Source organism: Brienomyrus brachyistius, chromosome 2 (assembly GCF_023856365.1).
Source record: "Brienomyrus brachyistius isolate T26 chromosome 2, BBRACH_0.4, whole genome shotgun sequence".
In the NCBI taxonomy this organism is placed as follows: Eukaryota; Metazoa; Chordata; class Actinopteri; order Osteoglossiformes; family Mormyridae; genus Brienomyrus; species Brienomyrus brachyistius.
In genome coordinates, this window is record NC_064534.1 from 5877619 (window position 1) to 5898493 (window position 20875).

The 20875-nt window shown below is 44.0% G+C and overlaps 2 protein-coding genes across 5 annotated transcripts; both read right to left on the minus strand.

Moving 5' to 3' along the window:
- Positions 1 to 1594: 1594 nt before the first annotated feature.
- Positions 1595 to 14666, minus strand: LOC125710870 (gastrokine-1-like). Of its 3 annotated transcripts, none has more exons than XM_048980036.1 (6): positions 14576 to 14665; positions 4449 to 4505; positions 4121 to 4252; positions 3502 to 3609; positions 3064 to 3199; positions 1595 to 1789 (listed from the first exon to the last, which is right to left on the minus strand). In XM_048980036.1, exons 1-6 carry the CDS (start codon positions 14582 to 14584, stop codon positions 1710 to 1712), a joined length of 522 nt encoding a protein of 173 aa, XP_048835993.1. In that variant the 5' UTR covers positions 14585 to 14665; the 3' UTR covers positions 1595 to 1709. The 3 variants fall into 3 exon arrangements, with proteins under 3 accessions (XP_048835993.1, XP_048835992.1, XP_048835991.1); XM_048980035.1 differs by lacking the exon at positions 14576 to 14665 and adding an exon at positions 5085 to 5212; XM_048980034.1 differs by lacking the exons at positions 1595 to 1789; positions 3064 to 3199; positions 3502 to 3609; positions 4121 to 4252; positions 4449 to 4505 and adding exons at positions 11029 to 11327; positions 12441 to 12576; positions 12963 to 13070; positions 13582 to 13713; positions 13912 to 13968 and having other exon boundaries at positions 14576 to 14666.
- snrpg (small nuclear ribonucleoprotein polypeptide G) lies at positions 8104 to 19444 on the minus strand. Of its 2 annotated transcripts, none has more exons than XM_048980038.1 (4): positions 19312 to 19438; positions 18101 to 18123; positions 17459 to 17583; positions 8104 to 8231 (listed from the first exon to the last, which is right to left on the minus strand). In XM_048980038.1, exons 1-4 carry the CDS (start codon positions 19341 to 19343, stop codon positions 8181 to 8183), a joined length of 231 nt encoding a protein of 76 aa, XP_048835995.1. In that variant the 5' UTR covers positions 19344 to 19438; the 3' UTR covers positions 8104 to 8180. The 2 variants fall into 2 exon arrangements, with proteins under 2 accessions (XP_048835995.1, XP_048835994.1); XM_048980037.1 differs by lacking the exon at positions 8104 to 8231 and adding an exon at positions 16369 to 16735 and having other exon boundaries at positions 19312 to 19444.
- Between the last annotated feature and the right edge of the window lie 1431 nt (positions 19445 to 20875).

Sequence of the window (20875 nt, forward strand, 5' to 3'; positions counted from 1 at the left end):
GGAACCCTAAATAACTCGCTACGTGATTGGTCGCCTACAAAGCATCCATTGCTTGCACATTGGCCTTTAATAATTGGAGGGCGTGATCCAAAGACCATATCGGATTTTATGACATACATCTGTAATAATACGTACTGTACAATATTATGCACTTAGAATTGCTGCCAGTACTTCATGCTGCAGCACATTTTTGGTTCATCATTATAAGCATCAAATATATGATTGATACGATATTATGAGTAAGAATGTAATTTGTATTGTGGCGGAAATGGGCATAGCTCAACATTTAGGTAGATCTCGTAATTTAGTACATATGTGCAAGTATACATTTGCATTGTTTTGACAAGAAATTGCCGCGCATTTTAAATATTGTTTGGAATTCTGCCTCGGTTCTTTGTGTGTAGAAGTTTCATTTGTCGGGTTTGCTCTGCCTTCATGCAAGTTGGTCTAAATTACCCATAGTGAAATACTTCACGTGTGCATGTGTGTGCTGTGTGATGGACTGGCATACTATCTGTAGATCAGCTCTCTTTCAGCCTTCAGCATAACAGGCTTCAGTCCACTACTGACCAGTAGCTCTGCATGTGATCTGTTATCCAACTGTAGCAAGCTCTGCTAACACCAGTTTCCAGCAGCCTTGGGGTAGTCAGTGGCTCAGCAGGCTAGGATGCTGTGGTGATAATCATAAGATTGCCAGTTTGAGCCCCATGCTTACCAGAACAGTCAGATGTCCATGGGCCCTTGAACAAGGCCCTTAACCTCCCCAGCTTCAAGGGGGGGTGCATATTAGTTGACCCTGTACTGTGACCAACATACCCCTCCAAGCTGTGCAGAGCAAGATGGCGTCAGTAAAGAGAAGCATCCCAGTGTACTTGTGCAAATGGCAAATAATGTTTGCTTGTTGTTGTGTGGCAATAAATATTCTCATTCTGATTACACCTATCTGTGTTGCTGGCAAATACTGACGTCATTTGTGGTGTAAATGTTAAAAACACAAAAATTTCTTGTCACAAGAGCACAAATGAGCATAAAATAAGGCATGATGGAGGAAAGTACTCACTTTTCATGCTTAAATAAAAGTACAGATACCACACCAAAACGTTACTCGAGTAAAAGTCGTTCACTGAAATACACAAGTAAAAAAAAAAAAAACTGGTTTCAAATGTACGATGGTCACGCAGGTTGTATGAGTAGAAAGTCGTTGTTTGGCTCAGAAATATATTCGTACATCGTTACTTTATGCCTCTTCTGAGAACATATTGTCTCGTGTTGTATATGCAGTGTTCTACTTATTTCAAAGCAAGTTTATGTTTCTCTTGATTTTAAAGTTTTATACACTTTGCCGAAACTACGGTTCATGACAATAGACAGATGCAGCGTCCTGGGAAGAAACTGTTCGGTTACGTTTCCTGGTTGCCCTTTTACGCCCAGCAGGTGGCGGTCTTTCTCAGAATGTGAGCGCTGTGTTCATCATGATTTACAAAGAGTCATTTTCAATGTTTTTCAATGCAGAACTTAAACCGAACACAGAAAGACAGCGTGGATAATAATAACAACGATAATAATAACGTTTAGGTTACTGAATTAGCCTCTCTTTATTTGAGTCCACAGCAGAAATAATGATTCAGTTTCAAATTAAGTCTAATACTAATTATTATCCATTATTTCCTTTTTTCATCGGAAGATGTTGAAATGGTGCCTTGTTGTTATTAAACGCTGAGTCCAAGACACATACCAAAGACCCAGACGTCAACTGAGAGTCCGAGGCACATACCGTAATCAGACATGCCTAGAGAGAGAGAGAGAGAGAGAGAGAGAGAGAGAGAGAGATTACTCTCAACCCAAAACCACCTGGTTCCATCCCTTGTAACTGTCGCATATATTGCAATGACAAGTACATAAATAATAGACAGCAGTAAACCGTAACAATGCAAGGAATGTATTGCTATATATGTATGCATTGCTGGTACTTTCTTGTTGCACGTGCTTGGAAAGAACTTAAACCGAAGAGTAATTTATTTCAGTGCTTTCAAAGTTTATGATGCTTGTTCTAGCAGAAAGATATAAAATGGTTCATATAATAAAATAACACATGCAGACAGATATTTCAATGGATAAAATGGATTATAATATTAGAATATTATGTTTAAGTTGTAAAATAAAAGCCATGCAGTACATATGAACTGAGAGTCTGAATTAAAAATTTAAAATTTGACTAAGCATTTTCTAAACACGGAGAGGCTTTGGTGTGTTGATGAGGTAATGCATGATGTCAGCTAACAGGGAACGTTCCCGGAACTTTAGCTAATGTTATTTAAAAGCCCTCTCAAAGTTGGCAGAGAACGTTCTTACTGTAACGTTAATGGAACATTATTTTTATGTTTTACAAAGATTCTGTTAATGTTAGCATGGTAAGATTATTACCAGAACATCCTTTTAAGATAATTAATGTGGGAAAATATTGTTTTAATAAAACTATTATGTTATGTTATAAAAATGCAATATACATAAACACCACCTGGCCTTGAACCTACAACCTTGCGAGTAGTACTCTAGTGCTACACACTGCTCTAACTAGCCTTTTTTAAAGTCTGTGTTGTTTTTTATAGTTGAAGTAGTGAACTAGCATTCTGGGAATGTCCAGCAACTTGAACTCATTGAATCATAACGTTTGGTGGATATTTCTAAAGCTAAAAATTGTTATCCAATAGCAATGCTGTTAAATCACTACAGTGTGGGTCAGGTGCAGTGATAACATCAGGTGCAGTGATGACATCAGGTGCAGTGATAACATCAGGTGCAGTGATAACATCAGGTGCAGTGATAATATCTGGCTGTGTTGACCTTTGTAGTAGGCAGTGTTAAGGTTCTGCTGCGATACCATGTGCAGCACAGAAGACCCAGAAGAACACAGTGTGCTTGTTTAGTCTCTGCTGTCTCCATTTAACAGCCCCGGTAATGACCTCCTCAGAGGTGGTTTGTGGGCTTCATGTCTCACCACTGATCAGTTTCTCCTTCACTTTCGGAGCCCTAATTCAACACTCACTGCACCAGGAATCGTACCTGATTGTCTCTGTGTCCAGTAGATAGGAAGGTTGTGGCAAACAGCTTGGATTGAGTCCCCCAGCATCGCCGGGTTCTTGACGGAGATATTGGTGGGAATGTATTGCTGTGGGGGGGCACTGGAGGGGTCCTGAGTCTGTAAGAAAGGATATATTTCACAAAGGCAAAGGGTATTTTAGTGCAGCTTATCTGAAGAGCCTAAGATGAATTTAGCAAGTTAATGATGTGATGTAGTTTGGAAATTACATAAAACTGTAAATCATTTTGAGGGAAATATCTATAAAATGTACGTTTTAGTAAGTAGAATCATGTTCCTATTGTATCGTCCTTGAAAACCACTGGGCCTCAAATCTGCATGTCCATTACTCTCCAGAAAGTCACTACAAAGTCCAAATAAAGAGTAGAGAAGGAAATGTGTCCCCGACACCCATCTGTCACCTTGAGGTTCCCCAGGATCTCCATCAGCTTGTTCAAAGGGGGGAAATCCTGGCTCATCTTGATGGTGTAGCAGGCCTGCTTCTCGAAGGCCTTGACAGCCATATATCCCTGGATAGACAAATATCTGATGGTTCTACTGCATCTGTGTAGATCATACCCAGTGATGCCCACGTCCGCATGTGATCAGGGGATCCTTCTGAACAGAGAGCCAAGATCTCACAGCAATAAACAATGGTCATCGGAGTAACATGAAACTTAACGTCTCCTATGTGACAAAATCTGCTCTAGAGAGCTTCACCAAGCAACGTTACAGTATATTGGTGGGAGAAGCTGCTGTTTGCTCAGTCACACCCTGAACTTTGTAGGCAGCAAATTGACAGATGACATTAGTATAGAGCCATGAGGAGAGGAACTACATGAGGCATCAGAAGCCAACCTGCGCAGCCCCCCATGACTGTAGGGGGCACCCCTGGTAAGGCTGCTAACATTAGCATGAACTCCAAAAAAGAAACTATATTCAAATGACACCTTAGCTAATAACATTCCTCACCACAGTTCCTGTTACCGTTCCTCACTGTGAAAATAGCCACCTTGTTCAACCGAGACATTAAACACCTACTGTCTTGTAGTCTATGAGGATGAGGACGGAATCCTTCCCAGCGTCCACATACTCCACGGCAACCTGGGCCTCGCTGTCAGTCACGATGATGTGGTACTGGCCATTAGCTCCTTTCCTCACCAGGGAAACGTTCTGCAAAGAGGCAGAGGAACATAAGAGGGAGGCAAGACAAAAACAGGGAAAAACAACAGTTGTTTGCAGAGGATTCTGGGAAAAACAGAAAAAGAAAAGCAAAATTTATAGATACAGTGACAAAGATAAATTGGTTCTATTGTATGATTTTATGACAATCTGCTGGGTAAATCACTGCATGTTGAACATGTCTTACCTCATCAGCTATAGCTCCTGCCAGAAGAGCTCCAAGCAGGATAAGGGCTTGGAGGTACTGAGAGATTATTCAGAAAATGACAAAAAAGAGCATTAGTGAGCAACATACTTACATGCTTATTAACTATGTTAATATGTGCTGCTTCAAAATTTGTCTCCCTTTATGACACAATCAATGCCAAAATCTGCATGGGCAGAGTTTGGGGGGTCACCACCCCCCAGTTGCTTGAGTCTAAGTTGCACTTAATCGCCAACATTAGCATCACACATGTTTAAGCAGTCAGACAGACACTCGTGTTGCATAATTGCTTATTTTCTATGCAGAGCAATCATGGTCTATTGTGTGCATGAGGAAGCTTGTTGATTAACATTCCAAAGCATTGTTGTAAAATTGTTTTGTGTCCGACTGGCTCAGTTTTAAACCTGGAAAATTATTTTGTTTCTGACCAGTACAACAGCTATGTAGCCCACTGGGAATTCTCCCGAGTCTCCTGATTGGCCGCTCCTGGCCTGGCTGCCTGTAACTTTTTGGGTATAAAGTGCACTCCCCCTTCCCCCGTACACTAGTGAACTGGCCCTGTGCATATTTCATCATGAGCAGTTCTGTACTTTAGGCATATTACAAGTTTATTCTTACCTTTGCCATAGTGTCTGTGAGTAAGGAGGTCTAGAGTGAGCACTCAGTCAGTACTGTCTGCTTCTGCCGGTCTCCAGAGTGAGTACTCAGTCAGTACTGTCTGCTTCTGCTGGTCTCCAGAGTGAGTACTCAGTCACTACTGTCTGCTTCTGCCGGTCTCCCCCTAACCCTTAAATACTCCTTCATTATCGAGGCTAATTGTTTGTAAGAACCTGTAGCTCCACCTTTCTTGCATTGTCTTGTTGACATTTATTGTTAGACAAACACCCCGAAACATCGGAAACCAATCAATTCAGCAGCTAATCAGGACATCGAGATAAACGGAGCGGTGAAGGTAAAGGAAACTGGGCCAGTTTTCGAGAAGAGGTGGGGACTGTTCATATTCTATAAGTGGTCAGTCCATTGGAATATCATAGATCACAGTACAGTATTAACATTCCAGTCCAATCAGATTAAGCTAGACTTCAGGACTGGTATTTCATACATCCCCACATCCAAACAGATCCCATGACAGGCTTCCCGGTGGTGTGTCTGTGGCGTGAGGCCAGTTTCAAATATTTGTTCTTTCCTCCGCTGATGTTCCAGACGACGTGGCACTCTCATCCAGATCACGTCCTATTTTACCGCTCAGCACAGCAGGATAAAGTGTTCTATAAGCCTGCCCACCCAATTAAAAAGAGGCAGCTTGTCTCTTTAAGTGCCTCCATGCTTGTCAGTGATGCACAGCAACGGTTCTCCTTCCCGCGGAGACTGAGGAAAGCCCACCTGCCTCCACAGGTCCTGGTGACCTTCTACCGCTGCACCATCCAGCGGCTCGGTGTGGTAGGGTAACGGCATCCTTTCTGATAGGATCTCCCAGTAGCTAGCGACCAACTCTTTGCCATTGAAGACCTCCAGCAGGTAGCACCTACAGGGGGCGCTCTGCGTTATCTTGGACTTCTCGCAGCCTAGCCATGGTGTGATCATCCTCCCACCATCTGGAAAGCACTACAGGAGCCTCCATGTCGGCATCAGCAGGCTCAGAAGCAGGGCTGTTACCCTACTAAAGGCTTCTTCTTGGCGCTGAGCAGACCTCCTCAGGTTCTGCTCCCTTCATCCCCACTCTTACCAACATGTCACATCTCTCCTCTCCCTGACCCCAACAGCTCTCAACCACTGAACACTATTGTTAAGAACAACTTGCATATACAGACGCTCCTCTACTTACAAAGTTTCAACTTACGAACTTTCAGACATACGAACGAAGAGGACTGTAAGTCCAAATTGGGCTCCCGTTTCCTGTCTGCGTGCCAATTCCATCTAGAATGACGGGGTGTTATGGTGGTGCAGTGGTTAGCATGCTGGTGCAGTGGTTAGCATGCTGGTGCAGTGGTTAGCATGCTGGTGCAGTGGTTAGCACTGTCGCCTCACACCACTGGGACCCGGGTTCGAGTCTCCGCCTGGGTCACATGTGTGCGGAGTTTGCATGTTCTCCCCATGTCGTCGTGGGGTTTCCTCCGGGTACTCCGGTTTCCCCCCACAGTCCAACTACATGCTGATGCTAATTGGAGTTGCTAAATTTCCTGTAGGTGTGCATGTGTGAGTGAATGGTGTGTGAGTGTGCCCTGCGATGGGCTGGCCCCCCATCATGGGTTGTTCCCTGCCTCGTGCCCATTGCTTCCGGGATAGGCTCCAGACCCCCCACGACCCAGTAGGATAAGCGGCTTGGAAAACGGATGGATGGATAACTTCTGGCCGTTACTCCCGTCGTGCAGCAGTGTAGCGTGCGTACTCCCAGCATCCTAGTTCTTTGTACTTGCGTATACCCTTAAAATGATGTTGAATAACGACTTACAAACATTTCAATTTACAAACGGCTGTTCGGAATGTATCTCGTCCGTAAGCAGAGGAGCGTCGGTAATGACTTGTATAGTACATCAGCTCAAATCACAAATCACTTGGGGCAGTGGTGGCCTAACATTTAACTGCATAACATTAGCTGCGGCGGCATGGTGGTGCAGTGGTTAGCACTGTCGCCTCACACCTCTGGGACCCAGGTTCGAGTCTCCACCTTGGTCACATGTGTGCGGAGTTTGCATGTTCTCCCCATGTCATCGTGGGGTTTCCTCCGGGTACTCCGGTTTCCCCCCACAGTCCAAAAACATGCTGAGGCTATTTGGAGTTGCTAAATTGCCCATAGGTGTGCATGTGTGAGTGAATGGTGTGTGAGTGTGCCCTGTGATGGGCTGGCCCCCCATCCTGGGTTGTTCCCTGCCTCGTGCCCATTGCTTCCGGGATAGGCTCCGAACCCCCCGCGACCCAATAGGATAAGCGATTTGGAAAATGGATGGATGGATGGAACATTAGCTGCTCACTGCTATGTCACATATGGGTTAAACACAGAGGACACATTTCACTGCTGTGTGCTGTGGTGCGTCAACAGCAGCAATTAATCACTTTGCAATAACTCCCTGTTACTGTACATACTGACTCACCTTTCATGGTATGTTTTGTATATTCATAGTATCAGTCAGACTGTGATTCAAGTGCTACATGAGTGTCTGAAAAGCCACACAGAAGCGGCAAATAATCTTTCAAGGCCATAATACAGGGGTGTCAAACTGCAGTCCTGGGGGGCCGGAGCCCTGTGTAGCTTAGTTCTTTCCCTGTTCCACCATAAATGATTCAGCTCAGGAATTTTGTGGTAATTAGCACAAGGAGTTGAATCAGGTGTGTTAAATGAGGGGAAACCCAAAAATGTGCAGGGCTCCGGCCACCCGGACCAGAGTTTGAGACCCCTGCCATAATGATTTAGATCACTTAAAGATCTTCAGTGCAAAAGTTTATTTTTGCAGTTCCACAACTTCAGACATTTGCACACAATTCCTGCTCCCAACACTCATACGACACTCCGAAAAGCACTCAAATCAATGCACTGCCACTATACAGTCACATCAGCGGAATCTCCATTTCCGAAAAAGGTCACCAGGAGGACCAGTTATAAAAAAGGCTTTCAAACAAAAATTTTCACGTCACTGGCTATGTCTGCAGTGACAGCATGCTACAGGGATTTGATACAGAGGTGAAGGGTGATTATTAATTCTGCTTCATCAGTCTTCATACTCGCTCCAGAGCCTCCAGCATAATGATACTGTTACCACGTATCACCTAGAAGGGGAGAAAGGAAAGAAAAATACCTGAGAAGTCTGCAGATGCACCCTGACATCCTACTTCAGGAAGCAAAAATCAGAGGTCTACTTCAAATAGGGGTAAGACTCCTCAAAATGATGGACTGTGATCAAAGTTTATTCCGGTGTGTTATCAGGGAGTTTCTAACTACACAATGGCCCCAGATATCATTCTGTTGCTGCGACGTCAGTGTTATCAGCACAAGTCCTCAAGCGTGGATTTCTGAAATCCTGTCTGCAGGCAACTACTAGAGAATCCCACAGCAACCAGCACTAGCCTGCACTGAGATGGTGCAAAACACTGCAGGTCATTTTTATTAATATAGAGGAGGCCCCATGCAAGCGCGTGGATTGAGTGGTGGTAAAAATTGTCATTGGTTGCCCTTTGGTTTGTTTCATGATTATGATCACTAGCCTTTGAGAAAGACCAGCCCTCACAAAAACCACCCACTGGGAAAATTCCCAAACTTCCCGATGGCCAGACTGCACCTGCCATCAGTTATTGAGGAATTATGACTAGTAGACACAGGTTTCCCTGAAGTGTTTACAGGTTTGGGAAGATCTGAGGCTGGTTACACCATCCTCGTAAAAGAGGCTGCTAAACCCTGCACCCTCACAAGTCCACATAGAGTGCCAATTTCATGAATGGACAGTTAGGGAGAAGGTGGAGGACATGGAGAAAATGTGGTCACTTCATTTACTGAGTGACTTACAGAGAGGCTTGTGAGCGTAATGCCTGTTCCCCAGCCAAACAGAGAAATAAAGACCTGCATTGACCTAACAGCTCAGTGAAGCAGTAAACGGGATCCGGCAGATATTGCTATCAGTAAAAGAGACACTGGCACTGTTGAGCCTATTGAAAGGAGCATCGGTTTTCACAAATGTGGATTGTGGCAGGTAGAATGTTACAGCGCTTCCTGTCTTTGTCTGTTTTCTTTGTTTATTGCAGGGTTGCCAACTCTCCTGCATCTGGCGTGACGCACTCGCTTTCAGACTCAAACGCAAGAAATCTTACAGCATTATAAACCTACAATTAGCTACAGCAAAAGCATTTGGGCAGTTTGCGAACCCTACACACTATTTGCAAGGTAATAAAACTTTTGCATACGTGTAAATACGTGCGCATGTGTGAGCAGATTTGTCTCGAACTAAAAATCTCACGCCAGCCAGCTGACAAGAACTGGCAACCCTGTCATTCTAAGTTAGTGTTTTTCTTTGTAACTTGTCAAATAATTAACAATTTAATTTTGGCCTGCAGATGATGCTCTACTCCCTCCTGGATCAAGCAGCCAGGACCATGTTCTTTGACATCTCCAGCACCTTTTACACGGTTCAGCCTCTCTGACTGGGGAACTCGCTCAGGACACTGGAGCTTGAGGGCCCCACAATCTTGCAGATCTTTGACCATATGGTCAAGAAACGACAATTTGAGAGGATCCAGGACTGTGTGCTGGAGATGGTGGTAAACAGCACTGGGACACTTCAGGGGTCTGTCCTGTCTCCCTTCATGTTTTCCCTTTACATATCGAACTTCTGGTACAACATCAGCTCTTGCCTTCTGCTGTTCTCAGATGATTCCTCCACTGCAGGATACGTCAGTAAGGCCTAGAGAAGGAGATTTGCTGCGGTGGCAGATTAACCCTCCAGCCTGGCTTAAGGACGTTCAGTGACTTTTGTTCATGTTTTGTTGATATTCACCTGTCTAGTAAAAACAAGTTGCGGAATGACATGCAAAGCAAAAGCTAAACGATATGCTTAATGTTCAACATGCAGAAGCAGGGGTATGTTCAGTGGCGTGACCTGCAGTTTGGTGGAGTGATGGATGAAGGATATTGTGGTGCCAACCTTGATCATTCATTCAGTATATAATATTGTGGCAGAACCTGGTTTAGCTCAATGTTGAGGTATAACTTATAACTTGGTACATATAATACACTTGGTCATGCTTTTAATACTACACAACTGTGCAAGCAGGCCTTTTCTGTCTATCTGAGAATATATTGCTTTGTACTGTATATGCAGTGTTCTACTTGTTTTTGCATTTTTTCATGTAGTTCAGCAGATGCTCCTATCCAAAGCGGTATACGCTCTTATCCTAAGTGGTACACGCTCCAAAGTGGTATACGCTCTTATCCAAAGTGGTACACGCTCCTATCCAGAGTGGTATACGTTCTTATCCAAAGTGGTATACGCTCTTATCTAAAGCGGTATACACTTCAGGAGCAATTGAAGATTAAGGGCCTTATTCCAGCACCCAGTGTTGACCCTGATAATTGAACTCACCACATACCACCCTCCAAAATGAGCTGGAAAGTGGGCGGCACAGTGATGCAGTGATTAGCACTGATGCCTCAAACATGCTGAGGTTACCTAGAGCTCCGAAATTGCCCGTAGGTATGCATGTGTGAGTGAATGATGTGTGAGTGCGCCCTGTCCTGGGTTATTCCCTGCCTTACGCCTGCAGCCTCTGTGACCCTGAACAAGACAAGCAATTACAGGAAATGGATGGATTGGAAAAATCACTTAATTTTTAAGGGCCCAGTGATAGCCCTTCTCAAAAAGATACCCCTGATGCCTGGATCACAATGGTAGTGAGCATGAGTAAGAGTCCTTAGGGTGTAAAGTGTCAAAATAAAAGTCATAACCGGTTCAATATATGACTTCATAATTATTATCATAAATGAACAGCTTCAGTTAATGATAACGTTGGAGCTATTTTCATTTTATTACTAATTCCAATGAATTATTTTTTACATGTTATCCAATGTAGAATTTAAGCCAAATAAAGAACATGACGACATTGAAAACAGCATTAAAATGTGTAGGTGACTGAATTTGCTGTACTTTATTTGATCCCACAGCAGTAATTGCTTATGTCTCTGGCTTACCATTCAGTGTTATAAGCCAAAATAATGATTCTGTCTCAAATGAAATCCAGGACTTCGTTAGTATTTTCTTCTCATCAGAAGATGGGGAAGTGATGCCTCCTGTTACTAATAGCTCAGTCCAAAGCATATATGCACGATCCACCAGTTAAATAGTTGTCCGTTGCAGAAGGAGAAATCCAGCATCATGCCTAGAGAGAAAGAGGCTGGATTAAGTTCAGCCAGGCACATGGTGACGGGGGCCCCTTCCCCTGATGTCTATATGTCCCCCTTTAAAGGCACTAAATGCTCCTTTTTTACTTTCTAACTTTTTAGCAGGGGTGGCCACCGACCCCCGCCCAAAGTCCCCCACGAGTGAGCCAGAGTTCGCAAGGAAAAACTCCTTAGAAGGAAGAAACCTTGGGAGGAACCAGACTCAAAGGGGGAGCCCAAACTCCAGGGGCCAGCAGAGGGGACCCAAACGTTATATATTCACATGATAAACATTGTCATTCATAGTTGTTTGCTCAGTTCACCTCTGACTCCAACTTCCAGCAGCAATTTAGATAGATAGATAGACAGACAGACAGACAGACAGACAGACAGATAGATAGATAGATAGATAGATAGATAGATAGATAGATAGATATATAGATTCTGCAATCTCTGCACAAAGATATTCATTATTACGTAAAAAGGTCATCTCGTGATGAACACACTTATTCATAATATTGTATTTTTGTTGTAAAATAAAACTCACATACTGCACAGAAACAGAATTTAGATTAAAAACACACACAAAAAAAATTTTTTAATTAAAAACAAAAAAATTGAATAAGCATTGTCTAAACACGGAGAGGCTTTGGCGTGTTGAGGTAATGAAATAAAATCATCTTTGACTGATTTGAAATGTCTATATAAATAAACTTGACCTCGCTCTTGACCTTAATGCATGTTTTTCTGCCTGCAGAAATAATGCCGTTAAGTCACCGCAGTGTGGGTGAGGTGCAGTGATAACATCAGGTGCAGTGATGACATCAGGTGCAGCGACAACATCAGGTGCAGTGATAACATCAGGTGCAGTGATAATATCTGGCTGTGTTGACCTTTGTAGTAGGCAGTGTTAAGGTTCTGCTGCGATACCATGTGCAGCACAGAAGACTCAGAAGAACACAGTGTGCTTGTTTAGTCTCTGCTGTCTCCATTTAACAGCCCCGGTAATGACCTCCTCAGAGGTGGTATGTGGGCTTCATGTCTCACCACTGATCAGTTTCTCCTTCACTTTCGGAGCCCTAATTCAACACTCACTGCACCAGGAATCGTACCTGATTGTCTCTGGGTCCAGTAGATAGGGAGGTTGTGGCAAACAGCTTGGATTGAGTCCCCCAGCATCGCCAGGTTCTTGACGGAGATATTGGTGGGAATGTATTGCTGTGGGGGGGCACTGGGGGGGTCCTGAGTCTGTAAGAAAGGATACATTTCACAAAGGCATTCTCTTCATGTATTATTCTGAGTTAAACAAACACACAGTACTAATACATACCGAATAAATACCAGCCTCAGTTTTTAATGACAAAGGGTATTTTAGTGCAGCTTATCTGAAGAGCCTAAGATGAATTTAGCAAGTTAATGATGTGATGTAGTTTGGAAGTTACATAAAACTGTAAATCATTTTGAGGAAAATATCTATAAAATGTACGTTTTAGTAAGTAGAATCATGTTCCTATTGTATCGTCCTTGAAAACCACTGGGCCTCAAACATGCATGTCCATTACTCTCCAGAAAGTCACTACAAAGTCCAAATAAAGAGTAGAAAAGGAAATGTGTCCCCGACACCCATCTGTCACCTTGAGGTTCCCCAGCGTCTCCTTCAGCTTGTTCAAAGGGGGGAAATCCTGGTTCATCTTGATGGTGTAGCAGGCTTGCTTCTCAAAGGACTTGACAGCCATATATCCCTGGATAGACAAATATCTGATGGTTCTACTGCATCTGTGTAGATCATACCCAGTGATGCCCACGTCCGCATGTGATCAGGGGATCCTTCTGAACAGAGAGCCAAGATCTCACAGCAATAAACAATGGTCATCGGAGTAACATGAAACTTAACGTCTCCTATGTGACAAAATCTGCTCTAGAGAGCTTCACCAAGCAACGTTACAGTATATTGGTGGGGGAAGCTGCTGTTTGCTCAGTCACACCCTGAACTTTGTAGGCAGCAAATTGACAGATGACATTAGTATAGAGCCATGAGGAGAGGAACTACATGAGGCATCAGAAGCCAACCTGCGCAGCCCCCCATGACTGTAGGGGGCACCCCTGGTGAGGCTGCTAACATTAGCATGAACTCCAAAAAAGAAACTATATTCAAATGACACCTTAGCTAATAACATTCCTCACCACAGTTCCTGTTACCGTTCCTCACTGTGAAAATAGCCACATTGTTCAACCGAGACATTAAACACCTACTGTCTTGTAGTCTATGAGGATGAGGACGGAATCCTTCCCAGCGTCCACATACTCCACGGCAACCTGGGCCTCGCTGTCAGTCACGATGATGTGGTACTGGCCATTAGCTCCTTTCCTCACCAGGGAAACGTTCTGCAAAGAGGCAGAGGAACATAAGAGGGAGGCAAGACAAAAACAGGGAAAAACAACAGTTGTTTGCAGAGGATTCTGGGAAAAACAGAAAAAGAAAAGCAAAATTTATAGATACAGTGACAGTGAGATGAATTGGTTACATTATATGATTTTATGACAATCTGCTGGGTAAATCACTGCATGTTGAACATGTCTTACCTCATCAGCTATAGCTCCTGCCAGAAGAGCTCCAAGCAGGATAAGGGCTTGGAGGTACTGAGAGATTATTCAGAAAATGACAAAAAAGAGCATTAGTGAGCAACATATTTACATGCTTATTAACTATTTTAATATGTGCTGCTTCAAAATTTATATCCCTTTATAGCACAGTAAGTGGCAAAATGTGACTCTACAGGATGTTTTAGTAAATTAGCACAACTACAGCAGCACAGTGGTGACGTCCTTGGCTGACGTCCGAAGGAAGACGCTGCAAAAAAAATATGTCTTTTGAAAAGATGCCTGATGAACACAAGTTCAGGAAAGTCATTCCGGGGTAAATGGCTGATATTCTGCATCATGGGGAGTCACAAGAAACCAAGAGCAACAAGAAAATTCTTCCCTCAGAAATGGATGGTGTGGTATATGAACACACACAATCACACCTTGAATCAAAACTTGCCATTGAAATCCAAATTAGTCACCATTATTCAATGTCACTATAGCTTAGGTCTCCTCCTGATCCAGGACACCTATGCCAGGACTGGGGAAGGGGTTGGACAGTAGCACACCCCTGTCAGTAGTCAGCTGTCAGTAATGTTTCTGAGCACTAATGAGCTGGCCCTGTGCAGTTCTGAATGTTAAGCATATTCCAGGTTATTCTTACCTTTGCCATGGTGTCTGTGAGTAAGGAGGTCTAGAATGAGTACTCAGTCAGTACTGTCTGCTTCTGCCGGTCTCCAGAGTGAGTACTCAGTCACTACTGTCTGCATCTGCCGGTCTCCCCCTAACCCTTAAATACTCCTTCATTATCGAGGATAATTGTTTGTAAGAACCTGTAGCTCCACCTTTCTTGCATTGTCTTGTTGACATTTATTGTTAGACAAACACCCCGAAACATCGGAAACCAATCAATTCAGCAGCTAATCAGGACATCGAGATAAACGGAGCGGTGACGGTAAAGGAAACTGGGCCAGTTTTCGAAAAGAGGTGGGGACTGTTCACATTCTATAAGTGGGCAGTCCATTGGAATATCATAGATCACAGTACAGTATTAACATTCCAGTCCAATCAGATTAAGCTAGACTTCAGGACTGGTATTTCATACATCCCCACATCCAAACAGATCCCATGACAGGCTTCCCGGTGGTGTGTCTGTGGCGTGAGGCCAGTTTCAAATATTTGTTCTTTCCTCCGCTGATGTTCCAGACGACGTGGCACTCTCATCCAGATCACGTCCTATTTTACCGCTCAGCACAGCAGGATAAAGCGTTCTATCAGCCTGCCCACCCAATTAAAAAGAGGCAGCTTGTCTCTTTAAGTGCCTCCATGCTTGTCAGTGATGCACAGCAACGGTTCTCCTTCCCGCGGAGACTGAGGAAAGCCCACTGGTCCTGGTGACCTTCTACCGCTGCACCATCGAGAGTCTCCTCACCAGCTGTGACTCACCAACAATGACTTGTACTGTGCAACATCTATATTTATTACATTTTTACATTAACGTACATGCTTTTGACCTGTCATTGTATACACCGATCGGCCATAACATTAAAACTACGGACAGGTGAAGTGAATTAATTATCTCATTATCTCATCAGGAAGCAAATGAGTAGCTTTAACAGGGGCCAAATTGTGATGGGTAGACAACTGGGTCAAAGCATCTCCACAACGATAGGCATTGTGGGGTGTGCTCGATTTGAAGTGGTCAGTACCTATCAAAAGTGGTCAAAGGACGGCCAACCAGTTAGCGACAGAGGCATGGGCGCCCAAAGCTCAGTGATGCGAATGGGGAGCAAAGGTTAGCCCATGCGGTCCAACCCCACCAATCCCACGAGAGCAACTGCAGCATAAATTGCTGAAACAAGTAATGTTGGCTATGATGGAAAGGCAAGAGGATTCTCTGGTGGAGGTGGCCTCCTTCAGCAGGATAGTGTACCCTGCCAGACTATAAAGTGTTCAGCGATGGTTTGAAGAACATGAAAACAAAAGTTGACTTTGCTTCCAAATTCCCCAGATCTCAATTCGATTGAGCATCTGTGGGACGTGCTGGAGAAACCAGTTGTACCCATGGAGGCCCCTGCTTGGAACTTACAGGAGTTAAAAGATCTGCTGCTAAAGTCTTGGTCCTAGATACCAAAGGACACCATCAGAGCCTTGAGGAGTCCATTCCTCAATGGGTTAGAGCTGTTTTGGTGGCAAGAGGAGGACCTACACAATACTAGGCAGGTGGCTTTAGTGTTATAGCTTATCAGTGTATATTTACAGTATACATTTCAGTATTCATGGCATGCACAGCTTCCTGCTTACCTTCTATTCTGTTTACTGTTTACATTATTGATATGCTAAACTACATTTCATTCCCCTTGTACTTGAACAAACACAAAGATCTATCTGACAAACTGATTCGAGTGCTACACAAATGTGTCTGAAGCTCCCCCCCAAAGAAATCAGATAAAGATCTTCAGTACAAAAGTTTATTTTTGTAGTTCCACAACTTCAGACATTTACACACAATTCCTGCTCCCAACACTCATACGACACTCCGAAAAGCACTGAAATCAATGCACTGCCACTATACAGTCACATCAGCGTTCCTTGAACAGGAATCTCCATTTCCGAAAAAGGTCACCAGGAGGACCAGTTATAAAAAAGGCTTTCAAACAAAAATTTTCATGTGCAGCACAAAACGTCACTGGCTACATCTGCAGTGACAGCATGCGCTACAGGGATTTGATACAGAGGTGAAGGGTGATTATTAATTCTGCTTCATCAGTCTTCATACTCGCTCCAGAGCCTCCAGCATAATGATACTGTTACCACGTATCACCTAGAAGGGGAGAAAGGAGAGAAAAATACGTGAGAAGTCTGCAGATGCACCCTGACATCCTACTTCAGGAAGCAAAAATCTGAGGTCTACTTCAAATAGGGGTAAGACTCCTCAAAATGATGGACTGTGATCATAGTTTATTCAGGTGTGTTATCAGGGAGTTTCTAACTACACAATGGCCCCAGATATCATTCTGCTGCTGCGACGTCAGTGTTATCAGCACAAGCCCTCAAGCGTGGATTTCTGAAACCCTGTCTGCAGGCAACTATTAGAGGAATGGCAGAGAATCCCACAGCAACCAGCACTAGCCTGCACTGAGACGATGCAAAACACTGCAGGTCATTTTTAGTAATATAGAGTTTGAAATAAGAACACTGTCTGTGCAATGTATGAATATTTTTTAGACATCTGCACAAATTTGAGTACAGGTGCATCTGAATGCTTCTCTTCACATATCAGAGTGAAGCTTGGGGACAGGTGATTTACCTCCCCCACCCCCTCCAGCATTAAAGGCCTTGCTTAAGGGCCTCATGGAGATTTCACTATTCTGCCAAGGCTGGGGCTCGAAGCGAAGGCCTTTCGGTCAGAGGCCCAACCGGGCGAGCCGCATACCACCCCCCAGCACAGCTCCTCTCGAGAGTCCAACAGACAGTCAGAGACCCAAACGCTGGGAAAAAAATGTGAATAATCATTTCCTGCTAAAGCAAATGAACAGGGACTGACCACCATGCCAATGGTGCTCTGCTGCCCCCCAGGGGCCATCTCCAGGCAGTCGTCCATCACCAGGTTCATGAAGGGGTCAAACCCACGCAGGATCCCCTGGACATGGCGTCCGCCGTTCAGCTTCACTGCGAGGGGACAGGAAGCAAAAACTTCAGCGAGTCAAAGGTTAACATTCCACACACTTCAAAAGGACAGCATACCATCGCAGCACGCTTTGCTTTGGAGGCTACGCCATGCTATAGTGTCGGCAAATAAACCCCAGGAAAAACACACTAAGTAACAGCTGTGTCACCTGATATCCCTCAGATGAGCGAGTTCTGTGATCACTAAGAGTGCCAGCACTCATCCTTCAGCACGCTGCCCTGCTTATCACACAACAGGGTTCCTGTGGTTAAAACTAGCCTGCTAAGGCAAGAGAAACGCAACTGGCACCAAATTAACCTCGGCTGCAGGCCACGCTGGTGAGGAGAGTAACACCACAAACATTACAAAACTGAAGCAAGAATGGGCAGGACTCTGGATGTCAGCGGACCAGAAAGCAAGCAGAAAACAGCACCTTCATCATTCCTGATTCAGCAGTCTTGGAAAGACTCAACATTAAATGTCCTGAGGAGTCAAATCAGCACAAAACACCATACTCACAGGAAAGCTTCTTGTCCATGAACCTGAAAAGAAATAGAGAAAATCATGAATGATTACCTCATATTCATCTTAAATTACATAGAACAGACCATATATTAAAAATCCATCCATCCATCCATCTTCCAAACCGCTTATCCTACTGGGTCGTGGGGGCTCCGGAGCCTATCCCGGAAGCAATGGGCACGAGGCAGGGAACAACCCAGGATGGGGGGGTCAGCCCATCACAGGGCACACACACTCACCATTCACTCACACATGCACTCCTACGGGCAATTTAGCAACTCCAATTAGCCTCAGCATGTTTTTGGACTGGGGGGGGGGAAACCGGAGTACCCGGAGGAAACCCCACGACGACATGGGGAGAACATGCAAACTCCGCACACGTGACCCAGGCGGAGTCAAAATATACAGTTCAGGGGATGTTTAAACATGGGTGTAGACTTATTCAATCTGTGCATTGCTCGAAAAGGCAGGTTATACTTTACTGTGAGATTTTTAACCTGGGATCTGTAGAGAGGTATTGCAAATTGGCAAAATGTCGATTTTATCTGGTTCACACAAACCAAGTATTGCACGAGCATCCCGCCGAATTACAAGAGAAAAAGTACCGCCCATCCTTAATTACGTTATCACTTATGCGGTAGGGAGTTCCTGGATCTTTTTTCTATTTGGGTGGTCGCTGGTTTAAAAATATTCGAAAACGAATACTATATTTGAAAGGCTACTATAAACATCTATGTACACTGGAGTCCAGAATATGCATTTTTTTGTAGTGGGGGGATCCTCTGGTCAACTAAATACCTATTATAAAACCCTTAGTACATCCTCCGGTAACATTAATGCATTATAAAGGCCCATCTTACGAATTTTGCGAATTGCACAAAAAAATTGAACCCTGCAACTGACACTTTTCTTACAAAAAACATTTTATAGTTTGATTTATGGCAAGATAGCATTTAGAGAAAAAAGGAAGAGAAAATAAAAATATAGAAACGTGCCGATAGAAAAGATTGCAGGATAAAACGAGTAACTTAAGACTACCTTTTATCATCATTGAGTCTGAATTTGTGGTATTATAAATGTTCTTTGTTCAGCCGGCTTAGTAGTTAGCAACTTGGCTAACTGGTCTATTCACCGATATACTCTCACTTTCTCAGAAAAATTACATTTACAAATGCCGAAAAAGACTTAATAACAAGAGGTACACTTACTTCTTCAGCTCGGGAGGGTGTGCTTTGCTCATGTTCGCGTCTTTCAGAATAAAACGCAGCTAGTAAACCAAAGGTTTCCAAACCACGCGCCGAGACACACAGAACGATCAAACGACGCCGGCCGGAAGTGAAGAGGCCCGGGCGCGCTTTTCGTGCGTCATAACGTTTCCGCTTCCGGTTATGTTTCCGTTAACCAGACAGGAACGTATTCCCTAGTTCTTCTGAATTCGTTCCGATCGTCGCGAAGCTTCGTTTCATATTTTATTGTCATTAGGGGTTCTAGTACGTAGTGCTGCTTTTTTGCAGTAGGTACTTTGGCTGCACAAACAATTAATGATATTTGCCATGAAAACATAGTTGGGTTTGAGTCACCTGTTAACTCATTTCATAACAGATATACCAATTTTTCAATTTTAATGGAACCCTTGCAATTTTATTGTCTAGTATTTGTAACTCCTGTTAGCAACAGAACTTTTACCAAATGTATAGTAAATACAGAAAGAAAACATTTGCCTTATGTGGGCTTCAAGACTGGGGTACACCCTGTAGGAGTGAATGCAAGAGGAAACCTGCGCATGACGAGGAGAACGTAGGAGATTTGTGTGTCAGTGAAATTCAAAGCTGCTAGGTGGACTTGTACATTTTGCTGAGTGGGGCCCCTATTTTGTAGATTTTGTGGCCCCTAAGAATTGCTGGGCCCCTGAATGTGTCAGTGTACTAGTTTGTGATGAGAAGGTTATTTTAATTATCCTTCCACAAACGGTAGTGTGATAACGGCGATCGTGACAGAATGACGGACCAAAAGAAGAAGAAGCAGAGAAGGAGAGCGGAGGAGCCGACGATCCGTCTCGGAGCCTGCTCGCTCTCCCGGTCGTGGTCCACTCAGGCTACCCAGATACTCGTCCAGTCCCTCGTCATCTCACGCCTTGACTACTGTAACTCGCTTCTAGCGGGTTTACCACTGAGCGCCATCCGTCCCCTCCAACTGATTCAGAATGCAGCTGCTCGTCTTGTTTTCAACCTTCCCAAGTTCTCCCATACCACTCCTTTGCTGCGCTCCCTCCACTGGCTTCCTGTAGCTGCACGCATCAGATTCAAAACACTGATGCTGGCATACAAAGCCAAAAATTCTCTGGCACCATCCTACCTAAAGGACCTCATCACACCCTGCTCTGCACCACGATCTCTCCAATCCTCCAGCACTGCTCGACTGGTCCCTCCTCCCCTCAAGGCACAAGGAAGACACGCATCTCGGCTCTTCTCTGTCCTGGCACCTAATTGGTGGAATGAACTCCCCCTAGATGTCCGAACAGCTGAATCCTTGACTGTCTTCAAGCGACGACTCAAAACTTTTCTTTTTCAGAAATACTTGACGTAGAACTTCTATATTCTTTCTCGACTCTTATTCTGGTGTGTGTTTAAAAAGAAAAAAAAATAAAAATTCTGCAATACTCAATGGAGTTCTCAGAGATAGTATTCATAGCTTGGGTCCTTATTAAGCTAGCATCGGAAATTCATTGCAGAGTCTCAAAGCACTTATGTAAGTCGCTCTGGCTAAGGGCGT